This window comes from Erithacus rubecula, assembly GCF_903797595.1.
Source record: "Erithacus rubecula genome assembly, chromosome: 10".
NCBI lineage: Eukaryota > Metazoa > Chordata > Aves > Passeriformes > Muscicapidae > Erithacus > Erithacus rubecula.
Genome location: NC_136662.1, coordinates 14582655 through 14596306, shown reverse-complemented (window position 1 = coordinate 14596306; position 13652 = coordinate 14582655). Strand labels below are relative to the sequence as shown.

At 36.9% G+C, this 13652-nt stretch overlaps 1 protein-coding gene across 9 annotated transcripts in view; it reads left to right on the top strand.

The window, feature by feature from the left end:
• Window positions 1–13652, top strand: part of ADGRL2 (adhesion G protein-coupled receptor L2) — a 158876-nt gene that overhangs the window by 123873 nt on the left and 21351 nt on the right. For 6 of the 9 annotated variants that reach the window (XM_079314512.1, XM_079314506.1, XM_079314504.1 and 3 more), the window contains exons 9-16: window positions 223–261; window positions 3146–3329; window positions 5188–5310; window positions 5571–5776; window positions 6841–7014; window positions 8032–8241; window positions 9212–9432; window positions 10692–10758. In XM_079314512.1, the coding sequence (XP_079170638.1) occupies window positions 223–261; window positions 3146–3329; window positions 5188–5310; window positions 5571–5776; window positions 6841–7014; window positions 8032–8241; window positions 9212–9432; window positions 10692–10758 (1224 nt within the window). The remainder of the gene's footprint in view (window positions 1–222; window positions 262–3145; window positions 3330–5187; window positions 5311–5570; window positions 5777–6840; window positions 7015–8031; window positions 8242–9211; window positions 9433–10691; window positions 10759–13652) is intronic. The other 3 variants (XM_079314508.1, XM_079314507.1, XM_079314511.1) reach the window with 1 other exon arrangement.

The window sequence follows — 13652 nt, the reverse complement described above, 5'->3', positions numbered from 1 at the left end:
GGTGGCTGTGTGGTGCTTGGTTGCCAGCTGGGCTTAAACCACAGTTGGGAAAAAACATTTCCTGTGTGATGTTCTTTTGTAGTCATCATGGACAGAAACTAGATCAATGTCCAGGCTATCATTCAAAATCAGGATTTGAAACACCAGAGTATTTTTTTTTTCTCTTTCTGAAGTTTTCCAGAATCTTTCTAACTTCTGATTTTCTTTCTCCTTATTAAAAAGCTCCAAAAACGAGAGAAGACGTGCAGGGCTTACCTTAAGGTATATCTCCTGTGCTGTCACCCTGCTTTCTCCCTGCTTCAGCAACCTGCCACGCTTTATCATCTTGCTGCATGATCCTATGTATTTCAGTCTTTGATAAATGTGTATTGTGCCCCATATCAACTTTACAAATGTTGGCTTTGCACAGGTATAACACTCAGAAAAAACAAACAAACAAAGTTCATACCTCTTGTACCTTAACTTGTTCAAAGCTAAAAGAGCAGAAGGGATTATTATCTGAATTGGAAGTAATATCTCTCTTGTAATAAAATTTTGGGTAGGGGGAAGAAGCTTGCAGCTCAAAGAAATGACTTCACCTTGGTAGAATTTTATATCAAAGACTGTTTAGAGTTAATTTGCTTGTGAGAAAAATGTGCCTTATGTAGCTTTCTTTGTGTGTATTCTTATGCCTAGTGAAATCACTCTTTCTTACAGTTTTAAGAATTGTTACAATTCAGTGACTTGAGGATACAATGCAAAGACAAACATTTCTCTAACTCTACTAGTAAAATATCTGCCACATGTCCCATTAACCAGGCTGTATAGAAGGCGTGTAACACATTGCTACCTGATTTCCAGCTCCTTTCATCAGTTGTAGAAAGGTTGCCTGCAGTGGCCAGCTTCTTTCCAATGCCAGGAATGCCACCTTGCCCCTATGAAGGGGAGAAAAAAGTCCTAGAACAGACATGTCTGGCTCTGAAAGATTTTATTGCACTTTTTTTTCAAAACTTCTGTTAAAATACTGATTTTTACTTGTACCCTCTGAGATGAAATGTAAAAATTGTTTCTGAAAGAAATTTTGAAATACTTTACAGCATCATAAAAAAATTCACACTCTTACTGAAAAGAGATTTCTCTGTACAGGGCACTTCTGTCTTTCATCCTAAAGCCCTGAAAGTGGATGGGAGATGTCCAGTTATACAGAAATTTGTCCAAAAAAGACAAAGATCTGGAGAGAAATTAATTTCTCAAGTAATAATAATTGCAAAAAGTTTTTATTAGAAAATATTCTTTAATAGTAAAGGGTAATCCAGCAGACGTGGTTTGGGCAGAGTGGGTTTTTCTGCTTCCTTTTTATTAGTAAACAGGATGGTGAGAAGAGCAGTAACAGGACTGCTCCAAGAGCCATGTTGTCACAGGGGCTGTGGGGTTTTTCCCACCCATTTGCCTCTGTCTGAGAGGAGAAGCACTTCAGAAATATGACTGGGCAGGTGATGATTTTCCACAAGAAAATGCAGAGTTAGGTTATCCCATAATAAACAAAAAGCATATGATATCAATGAGTGCATATTGTCAGTGCTGTATGGCAATACATGAGAAGCCAGAGCAGAACCTTAATTTCCAACTGGTGTCATTTTCTGTAGGTCTCAAATGGGCTTCTTTGCTTAGATAAGACTAATAAACCTCTTGAAATTACAAATCAAAAGCTGACTTACACTATGCAAATGAAGCAAGTTCCCACTTTGTGACAGAGAATTCATTTGTACCTCAGATTAGAGGCTCCAATCTGTATTTCTTAGTGACTAATGAATCTGGCCTCTGCAGACCAATTTCTGTTCCACTCTAGTTAATGGCTGCAGCAGTATCACTGTGAGCATTTTGACTATTCTGTCTCCCATTAGAGAAAGAAAAAAGGCTTTAATGCCACTTCGAGGTATCTTCCACCTGCCAGGAAGGTCGTGGTGGCTCACAATGCAGACAGAAAGAGGATATTAAAATGGATTAGGCTAATTAATCTTGCTCTGACAATAGCCATGACCAAGTTTTCCCATTCGTTTGTTTGCACAATATAGTACTCCAGAATGACATCTTTCTGTTTGTATAATGTGTTCTGTTTCCATTTCCAATGCTTTTAAATTGATCAAACAAATTATATATATGCTTAATGACACATTAGGAATAGGTAAATGGGACAGAGTAAACAGGGTGTTGCAGCAGTGCCTGGTGTACTCAATGCACAGCACACTCAGTGCACAGCAACGTTATGCATTAATGTAAAAGCCTGCCTTCAATTGATTACCTGATTACTCTGATTGGATTATTTTGGAAAATAATGTAATCATGTCACTGAATTACTCTTCTTCTTTATTTATTATTACCTTATATTCAACTCAGTGAACCTTAAAGCATGATGATAGAGTTGTTACAAGTAAAACTTTTAAAAATATCAGCATTTATTCAGCTTTACAATTTTTTCATCACTGATAACAGGAACGGTCAGTGGACATCTTGTTTGCTCTATTGATTTCCTTTTCTGACTGACCTTTGTGCAGGAATGGGAGTTGGTAATCCTTCTAAGTGTCTATGAACAGGTACAGGAACAGGAGGGGGAGTGAGAATGGCCAGAGCTAATTTATATCCACTGAGTCAGCTTCATTTCATGCCTCCTGTAATAAAGAAGGTCTGTTTGTCATAGACAAGTAGTTTATAGTGCCTTGGCTGCACTAGTGGGGCTCGGATTCCAGAGGAGTATTATTGTCATTTTAGCCTAAACTGGAGAGTGCTAATTTTGGCATTAGTATTTTTAAATATAAGTTATACATTTTGACATTAAGATGAAAGCTTCAGGCAAGACTTCTGGCATTTATTGTTGCATTTTTCAGCTCATTAATAATATCATGCTTATATCTGATACAAAGCAAGTCAAATTTGCATGTTTACTGCTTAGACACCACACAATGCTAGTGGCTAGCTGCGCTTCTATTCATGCTAATCCAACAAGCGGATGGAAAATAGTTTAATGTTGAAAATAGTGTTCTTGTGCCATTAAGTCACAGTAAATCATTCTGACAGTTAAGTATTATAATTGTCGCCAAATAACACTGGGAATTTTCCCCAGCTGCCTAGGGCTTCAGACCTAATGATAGTTTTCTAATGAATGCAGGCAGTTGTGGATACAGTGGACAACTTGCTCAGGCCTGAAGCTCTGGAGTCCTGGAAGGACATGAATTCTTCAGAACAAGCCCACGCAGCCACAATGTTACTCGATACATTGGAAGAAGGAGCTTTTGTCTTGGCTGATAATCTTGTAGAACCAAGTAGAGTCTCAATGCCCACAGAAAATATTGGTAAGTAAACTTCTTTTCAAGCATAAGTTAAAGTGCTATATATTGCTTCATACAAAAGGAAGAAAAAGTACTCCAGATAGCAACGTACTTTGTGAAGGCTGAGCTGTGCAATGTTTGATGGAAAGGTGAGTGTTCCAAAGCAGGGAAAACACACTTTTCTTGTTTGGTTCTTTGAAATTAGCCTACTTCTTTAGTGCCATTAGTACATTATGAAATGGGAAATAGTTGATGCTACAAATTTGATTTATCACTGCAAAATCATTAGCTGAACGCGTGGATATGAAGAGTGCTTAAAAGGCAGAGTATGGATTTTTTGAGGTAACTGTTTTCTGTAGAGCTGCAGAAAATACTTTTCTGTTAAATACAAACTATACCTAATGAATTTAAATTACTTTTTTTTTCAATGTACTGTGCCAGTTAAATATTTTAGGCACTCAGCATAGGCCAAATGTTTATATTAAACATGACTGCCTTCAGGTAAAAATGTGTTCAGTGAACTACATCTCCCATAATGCAGAATAGCTATGCTCCAGAGACTGCAATATAGCTGGAGATAGTTGGAGCCTAATTTAGAATTTAAGTGGTGACAGAGAAATGAAGGGGTTTAGTATTAGAGATGTGCAAATATTGTTGCTCAGGATGTGTTAAAGCAAAAATCATTGCTATGCATAAAATTAAAATTCTTTATTACAGAGATTAATGTAGTCTCAGAGAGGTACAAGGAACCTGAAAGTCTGCTAATATGCGAGGTACCAAGATAGAGACTTGGAATAGACTACAAAAATGAGACTTTTCACGTTTCAGTGTCTGCAAATTTGTAGCTGTAGAAGATGATTCAGCCTAGTTTTTAATTGAGTAGGAAGATACTGGGAAAGGATGAGGAAAAGTCCCACAGTCTGTTATCAAAGGAACTGCACCAGTTGTTTTGAAGGAGTGTGGGTAGAATCACAGATCTGTCTTTGGGTGTACACAAGCAGTTCCATGGAGATGAGTAGACCCTGAATATTACTCCTTGTGATAAGCTGTCTTCATGTCATAATAACACTTTCCTGATGCCATGCAAGACTGAATTCCTAGTGCACATATGGCTTGCAGAAGTGATTTCCTAATTTCATACCTTTTGTCAGTCTATAGTTCAGAGTTGTTGCTAGACTGGTTTAATATAGCACAGATTTTGTCAACCAATTGTCCACTCTCACCTGTATGATTCTATCTATCCAAGGAAATCCAGCATTCAGTGGTAATCCCATGAAAGTTTCCCAATATACAATGTGTTATAAAAGTAATACTTAAGTGCAGCTGAGTGGCATCTGCTTTTTCAATTTAAATGTTTATTAACAGAACTAATAAAATGGTTTATGTAAGTATACAGAATTAGATGTGGGAGAAAATTTTTTTTTCAGCTACGTATACTTATTTAGCTAAATGCATGGCATGAGTATACTTAGGTATGCTTTGCTGACTGTTTAAAAATTTGTTTATATCTGAATCAATACTTAAAGTTCTAAATTTGTCAGCAGAGGATACTGCATAGACATTAAGATCTTCAAAACTAACATTTTTTGCAATATGCATGTAGTATCTTTAAATGGATGTTTTGTGGGCAGAAATTTGAACAAGATTTGATGTCATGTTATCACTACTAAAGTGCTGTCATTTTAGCAGTGTGCACTAGATTTAGTTAAGCTAGGTCTGGGTGATTGAAGCATGCAGTAACAAATCTGCCTTACAGCAGCCGTGTGAGTAAACTAAATAAAGACTGGGGGGAAAATTGTCATCTGGCATATTGTAATCTGGCCAAGAGACTTTCTCTGCATTCTCCTTTTTTAACACGTTTTTTTTCCCCTGGTCTGTTTAGTTTTGGATGTTGCAGTGCTTTCTACTGAGGGCCAGGTGCAGGACTTGCGATTTCCTCAGGCGGGTAAAGGAGGCAACTGGATCCAGCTCTCAGCACGAACCATGAAACAGAACAGCAGGAACGGTGAGCCCTGGGCACAGAACAGTGGAACTCCATTAACTTCTATAAAACCTGCCTTACTAGTTAAAACGTCTAAACAAAACACCACGAAGCTGCTCTGTGTCTTTTTCTTGATGATCATAGGTACCTGGTCATTTTTCTTCAAATCCATGGCCTGAAAATACCTCTCAGTTTACTGACGCTTAATTGTCATTAGCGTACAGGTCGCTGTCTTTCTGTGGACCTCTGTGGCGTGACGATGGGCTTTTCTTTTTGTTTTGTAGGACTAGCCAAACTGGTTTTCATTATTTACAAAAGTTTGGGTCGTTTCCTCAGTACCGAGAACGCGACCATAAAGCTGGGCAGTGACTTGGCGGGGCAGAACAGCACCATCGCCGTCAACTCCCACGTCATCGCAGCCTCCATCAACAAGGAGTCGAGCAGGGTGTACCTGACCGACCCCGTGCACTTCACACTGGAGCACATCGATGTGAGTTGTGCTAATGAATTTATGGCAAGGTCACAAAATCAGCAAGAGAGAAAAGAAACGCAGAAAAACAACCTTTTTTTTTCCATTTGAATTTTAAATGCTGGGCTAGGTCAGAGGCGCGAGTTAAGTCTATGAACATAAAATTAAATGAGCCTGGTTCAGTGATTATTAGAACTTAAGTGTAGCCTTAATGAAAGCTAATTCAGTAATCAACATGAAAATGTAAATGACTAATTTGTTTCTAACTGAAAATTAACTCTTACCTTAGTAGAAGGATAGAAAATAGCTGTTAAGATTCTTGATGGTTTGATGTAAGTTTTATTGACACTTTACCATTTTACAATAATTTTGTACTAAATTATGGAAGCTTAATCAAATTGTTCAAATTGCATTCATTCCACAAAGAATAAAGTATGGTATCTTGGTTTGTTATAGTTTGAATTTATGTATATTTTCTTTGTTATATTTTCTTTGATGTTACTTTGCTCTTAAGTTTGGCCCTTTCTCTTTCCATGTCTCACATGGGGAAAGTAAACAATCACTACTCTGATAGAGAAAATATGGTTAGATTTTCCTTTAGTTTGTCTTTTTATATAAATCTGATTGGGTTGTTTTTCATCAAAGTAGATAAGCATTGAGAAGCGAACTTTTTTGTGGTATATGTTCACTTGACTTTGGCCTGACCAAAGGTGAGAATCAAAGGAAAAAGATTCTATTTTCAAATTGTCAATTACAGGAGAAGGCATCTCCAGAATAAATTCACAGTCCTAACTTTACAGAAAGCAAAAATAGCTATAATGTACCATCCATGCATAAAAATTGTAATTGTTTAAAATTGGGTGTACAGTAATTGGGACTACACTTCAGAGTGCTCCAGACTATAAAGTCCCTTTTAAACTAGATGTCTTCTTTGTGCAACATAGTCCATAGTTTTGCCAATGAAAAACTTTATTGTCCAAAATATGCGAAGTTTAATCTAAATTGCTCTTTACACATATTAAACAGTTGTTATTGCCATCTTAGTGTGTAAAATCCTCATTTTATGTTATCCTTTTATCTCTCAGCCTGACAATTATTTCAATGCAAATTGTTCCTTCTGGAACTACTCAGAGAGGACTATGATGGGATACTGGTCAACTCAAGGCTGCAAACTGCTTGACACAAATAAAACTCATACAACATGTGCTTGCAGTCACCTCACCAACTTTGCAATTCTTATGGCTCGTCGGGAAATTGTGGTACGTAACAATCTTTCCACCCATCAACAGGGAACAAACTTAAAGAACTTAGCTTTAAATTTTTAGCAAGATCCAAAATTGTTGGAGTTTCTTAAGTATTTATAGATGCGACCCACTCTTTCCAAAGCTTTTCAAAATTTGCTCTCTTTAGCACATTTTCTTCTTCATCCATAAAGTTGCAATGGAAGAGAAAACAAGAAAAGACAAGGGTTTTCTGCAAGCCATATTTTAAAGTTACTGACCAACCTTAAAAAATTTTAAAGACTCTCCCTCAGTACAGATGGAGTGTCTGTTGAGACAGCTGTGCAGGCTGTTCCCTGGAAGCCCAAGTGCCAACTCTCCTTGGTGAGGAAGGTCAAGAACTTCCATACTGATTGTTTAAACACCTCTTCATAGTCAGAAATTTTGTTGTCTATTTAAAGCCCTTTCCTGCATGTTAGGGGGCCCAGAGTATTCAACATTTGCAGTGATATGGAACTTCTCTTAAAGCCATTGTACTTGAAAAGAAGACTGCAAAGAACTGAAGCAAGGAATCTCCTTTAGCTAAACATGAGATTGAAGCCATGTGCAGCATATTCTGCATTTTGTCCTGATCAGTGTGTAAAACATTGCTTGCTTCTCTGCTGTAGAGTTGTAGGTCTGTGGGAAAGAACATGTGCCCTCATAGGAAGTCCAAGGAAAAGCTCTCCTCTGTCCTTTCATCAGGGCCTAGTGGTACCTTAAAAATATTGTGTTTCTCTGCTTGTATTTCCAACCAGTCTGTTGTGAGCCATAGGAAAAGTAGAAATGCTATCTGATCTGGATAAAATAGTCGCATTTTTCTCACAGACCTGCTTCTTTTCTACTTAACGTGATCTTCCTCTTTTGGGAAGCTGACCTGAGACTGAGAAATTACTGAGTACATTTTGCCCATCTCATGTAATGAGCAAGTAACTTTTCTGGATACCTGTGAAAATAGGTTTTTGTTTATACTCATAAAGAGTCATATTAATTTTCTCCATTCTTGGTTGTTTCTAGTACAAAGATGGAGTGCACGAATTGCTCCTCACTGTCATCACCTGGGTGGGAATTGTCATCTCTCTTGTTTGCCTGGCCATCTGCATCTTCACATTCTGTTTTTTCCGTGGCCTGCAAAGTGATCGTAACACTATTCACAAGAACCTTTGTATCAACCTATTCATTGCTGAGTTCATTTTCCTAATAGGCATCGATAAGACAGAGTACAAGGTAAGTTTTCTCTCTGTGTACTGCTCTTGTTCTCTGAAATGACTGTTTGAAATGGATTTGAGTTAAAACATGACAACACTGACAAGTTTTCAGCACTCTAACACAGCAAGGCTGAAATAAAAGCTCAGCATGAAAATAAGATAGATATATTCATACTCAGTATTTACATCCATCCAAAATATGCTTTTCATTTTCATTTGAGGAACACTGACTATTAACGAAGCAGGTGGTTAGACTTTTGAAAGAGGAGATTAAATTGAATGTTGACTATAAGGAACATGTATATGTTTTCTATATATATTCAAATGTCTTAACAGATATTGACTACATTTTTATATATATTAGTACAAAGCCTTTTCCATATGTGTACACATTTTTTACACTTAACATTTAAGCAGGCATTTTGGTAGTAGTGGTAAAATTAATTGTGACATAATTCATTGGGTTGAAGCTAATAATCTAGCATAGTTTTGTCCAGAATTTGGCCAATGGGGAGAAAATTCAGACCGATTTCTGTTACAACAGTAGAAATTTCCATATTACAGCAGACAAAAATTGCAGGGCAGTCACTTCATAATTTTGAATATGCAGTATCGCATTATGCCTAGAGAACCAACTGTTCACATCTAGGATTATCTAAACTCTAAGTCCTAAAACCATATCAGCTTCAAAATTAAAAAGTTGCTTATGAAATTGAGAAGTCCACTCTGACATTGATGACTGGGAGATGAGGGTTTAATTTTATTAACTTTTTCACACTGTTCAGCTAATTCACTTTCTGTAGCTATTGAGCACATATTAGTGTTTTTAAATGTACAGAGTATGTTTTTAGGTAGGGAAGATGCTCCTGAATTTTTGAAAGGTTTCTAATAGAAATATCTGCTGTTCTATTGCACACTGTTCAGTTGGAGAGGTAATGATTTTGTGAAGGTTTTGTGGTTTACATTTCCATCTCTCTCTTTCTTTGCAGATTGCATGTCCGGTTTTTGCAGGTCTCTTACACTTTTTCTTCCTGGCAGCCTTTGCCTGGATGTGTCTAGAAGGAGTGCAGCTTTATCTAATGTTAGTAGAAGTATTTGAAAGTGAATATTCTAGAAAGAAGTACTATTATGTTGCTGGCTACCTCTTCCCTGCTACAGTAGTTGGTGTCTCAGCAGCTATTGACTATAAGAGCTACGGAACAGAGAAAGCGTAAGTAATTGCAAGTGACCTGAGTGTTTTTCAAGTGAATAATTTTTTAAAGCCTATTAGCTGTCAGAGGGTCCCTGACAGACTAAAATACCATCTGAAAGCTTTATTGGTAAGAGAATGGCAATGCTGTGCACAAATTACAATCAAGTCTTTTGTAATTCTCTAGGTTCAGGGGATTTGTACTCTAGAGAGACCAATTCTAAATTATGGTCTTTCTTTTAACACAAAAGATTGACCTGAAACAAATTGAAAAAGTAAATAACTTTTTGTCCTCAGATGTATATTAAGCAAAATTTCTCAGCTTAAAGTACCTGACAATCCTAACCATCCAGTTTTAAGCTAATGCTTCATTAGATCTCTTTGTTCAGCTGTCCTTCTAGCTAGCTCTCATCCTGAACTATGACAGTACAATATTGCAACCTAAATGTTTTATTTTGATAATATCAGGCAAGTAGAGTGGGATTAAAATTAGACACTGTCTTTTATTTACAAAAATACAGATGTATATAGGAAGTGACAGAAGGTAGACAGAAAACATTTCTGAGGATTTGAGTTGCTGGAGGCATGAATTTGCCTTTCAGTAGTGTTTATTTTGTCCTTTGATGAAATTAGTTACAGAATGGAAAGATACTGTTGACTACAGGAAAGCTGCTTGATTTTGCCACTGATGAAAGACAAATAAGAGAATTCAGCAGGGAACTGGGCTGTATGAAAAATGAATTTCTAAGTGAAGTTGGCCCTAATAGGTTTATACGTCATTTAGTCTGGTATCTTATGTATTCTTTCTCTGCATTTCAACTCCCAGCTGGGGCATTTTATTTATACCATATTGTTATTCAGCAAAACGTGGCATCTGAACATTTTCTGCCTCATATTCCTCAGGCATGAGCATTAACATATCAGTTAAAAGCAGACTTTGAAGATCACATGGGAAGCCTACAAAAGTTATTTACTGATGTTAGTTTCATTGGTCCATGCCACCAAACCTTTTGAATGAAAGGAGACCTTGTTTTGGTGTTGTTTCTCCTTATGATAGTTATTCTTGATGATGTAGTTTCAGGTTCAGTCATGTTATTGCACAGAGCTCATTAGCAGAGTTTCAGGTTATGAATTGTCCATGGAATAAGTGGTGCTTGTGCAGTGTTCATCATTGTTTACTGGCAAAGTGTTACTTCTAAGAAGTATTTTTGCACTTTCCATTTATTGGACTGAGGTGCTAATGCAGCTTTTCACTTTTCATTCTCTTTTTTCCATAATAGCTGCTGGCTGCACGTAGATAACTATTTTATCTGGAGTTTCATTGGACCTGTTACCTTTATTATTCTGGTAAGAACTTTGTTTTTTTGCTTTGCATTTAGGTGGCCTCACAGCAGATTAAAAAGTTCTAACATTTCATTCAATGCCATCCTTATTCAAAAGACATTCCATGAAAATGCTTATAAAAAATTTGTAATGTGACTAGTGGTTATATAGATATGTAGAAATCTTTAAAGAGTGCTGACCAAATGATTACTTGTCAAAGCTGTAGTGGCACTTCAGCATGGCCATTTTTTCCTAATGGCTTGAATTCTGAAGGTCGTATTGACATGTGTAGTCATATGAAAGATCAATGAAGTACAAAACACAGGGCTTTTTTAAAGGGAACCATTATTATTGCTTTCAATTGTGTCACTACTGTACTCATTTTAGAATTTAACTGCTAATTATCCAACATAATTATCTGAAAAGGGTGTTCTAATGCATTGGATAATTAAATAAATTTTATGTTCCATTACACTTACACAGTATTTGTATGTGCATTTGCATATGCACATTTTTCCACGCCTACTTCTATGTGCATTTGTGTTACATGTAGTGCCTGTCAGACATAGAAGATCATCTGTCTTAGAACAAATAAGGGGCTGTTATGTAACCAGTAGAAAGCCTGAAAGTAGAAAGTAGAAAGTAGCAGAGTTGTGAAATGCTAACAGAATTTCAGTTTTTTCAGCATTTCCAAATTCAGGAATTGTATTTTTCCATATTCAGAAATATTTTTTCAGTATGAAGCACATGCATCAGGTGTACTTTTGAAATTTCTTTGACTTTTTTAGGTGTGCCAGACATATTATTTCAGCACTTTTTGTACTTGTACTACAAACTGATACTTTGATTATGGAAATTTCTACTAAAAAATTTGCCTGGCTAATGTTTTGGTTTGCATTTACTCTATTTATCAAAAACTATTTGAAGCATTGAGTGGTCATTTAAGAACAGATAGTTGTGCAATGTAGAGGTTGTTAGAGTTCATTGGCACATTTTCAAAGACATGGGCATAGATGCCAAAATTTATATGTGTATGACTTGAATTAGAAAAATTACAGTGTTTGAAAGATTTAGGAGTAGACCATAATCATTGTACAAAGTTTATTCTAAATACATTCAAATTAAATCATATCTCAGACTGATGAGAATTCTTTTTTTAATTAAACCTACAATTGCAATAGAAAATCTTAGAAAGATAGTATGCTCAACATGATAGACTATTTTTCAACATGAAGTTGTTTCTTGCAGTTGTTGATATTATTCTGGAAATTGTTCTGAGTTTCATGCTACAATAGTTCAGTCACCTCAAGTCTAGTTGTGTGGTGATAATTTTGTTTTTTGTTTGTGACTCCTTCCTTATTTTATTGTTACGGGGGCATTTTGCTAAGTCACCTATATTTCTTTCTCTTCCTCTAAAATAACATTTCACATGGGAAGCCTTGGGCTTTGCTGACGGCTTTTTCACTTCCTTATAACCAGGTCAGAGTGAGAATGGAGGTGAAGGACATTTAATCATATTGACCATGTACAGACATAGTTCACTATTATTTACTGGCCGTGACATTATTATCCTCCAGCAAATCATTTAGACTGAGACGCAAAAGGCTTTTGGGAGCAGTATTCCCAACCTGAAAAATATGAAACAGCAGGTAGCAATCACAGCACAGTTCCTGGGAGTAATTCTTCTCTGGCAATTGCTTTGCCCTCTAATCGTCCCAGCTGAGAAAGCAAGAGAAACCAGAGGAAGAAGTGTGAGAAGTGTAGTGGCTGAAAAAGATTATGTCATGTGCACTCTAACCAAAGAGCTGTATTTGTAGTGTAGCTTACTTAGTGTCAGTAGCATGTGAGAATTTTGCCTTAGTAAGGTTTTCAACGTTGCTCAAATCACTTCTGTTTCTCAGTTTAATAGTAGTGCACATAAAGTCTTTTTTGTCAGTATTGCTATCTATTTTAATTTTAAAGGGGGTTTTTTTCAATTTATAAGCATTTTTACTGATGTCTGTGTGCATTTTCACACGAAATGAGAATGGGAAGTATGAGGGGGAAGTATGAAGTTCCTCAGTACATCTTCTGAGGAACTTTTTAACTTCATTGTTTCTGTAGCCTGTCATGCCTTTGGGCACCAGGGTTATTATATCTATGAGAAAAGAGCATGTAAGTAATGAGTGGTGGGAAACCATTAGTATGCCTGAAATGGTTTAATGAAAGCTTGGATCATGATACGTCAGGAGCTGTTCTTATCATTTGGACAGCTCCATCTGCATCTTTAATAATTAATTCAGTTCAGTAAGAGTTCAGTGTGCACACTCATTTAGAAACCTTCAGAGAGCACCTCTCTCACTGCCAGTCCCAGGGAGAAACAGGCTTCTGCATGGCTAAGAGCAAAGATCTGGAGATACAAGAGCAGCTTTAGAGCTGCATTTGCCAGGTAACAAAAGCTCCGGGGAGTTCAAAAAGGGTCAGAACATGTGCAGTTCAGCTAGGTTACTTCAGAGTGGTGTTTCTGTTCCTCTGTCTTATCGTATCCATGTCAGCACTGCAGGCTGTGTGGAATGAATTTTAAGCTGCTAAGCTCAGGGCGGACGTGATTCCATTGAGCAGGTTCATGGCCATGAAACAAACAGTGCACTTCTGTAATCTGTGGGCAGAAAAGCCTGAGCACTTTGACTGCTGTGTAGATCCATTTCATTCATGCCCAAGGAATGGGTGATGTTGGTTTCATTTAGCCAAAACTGTTGCAGTTTGCTTCTCCCAGCCTACAAACAGAGCCCATGTATTAGTCTACCAATGGCTGTCTAAGCAAAATTTACTATGCCCAATTTCATTAACATAGAATGTGCCAAATGTTCTCACCCTGGTTGAAGTATTGCTTACCTAAGTCAGTGGATGTACAGATGAACACATAACTTAGCTTAAGA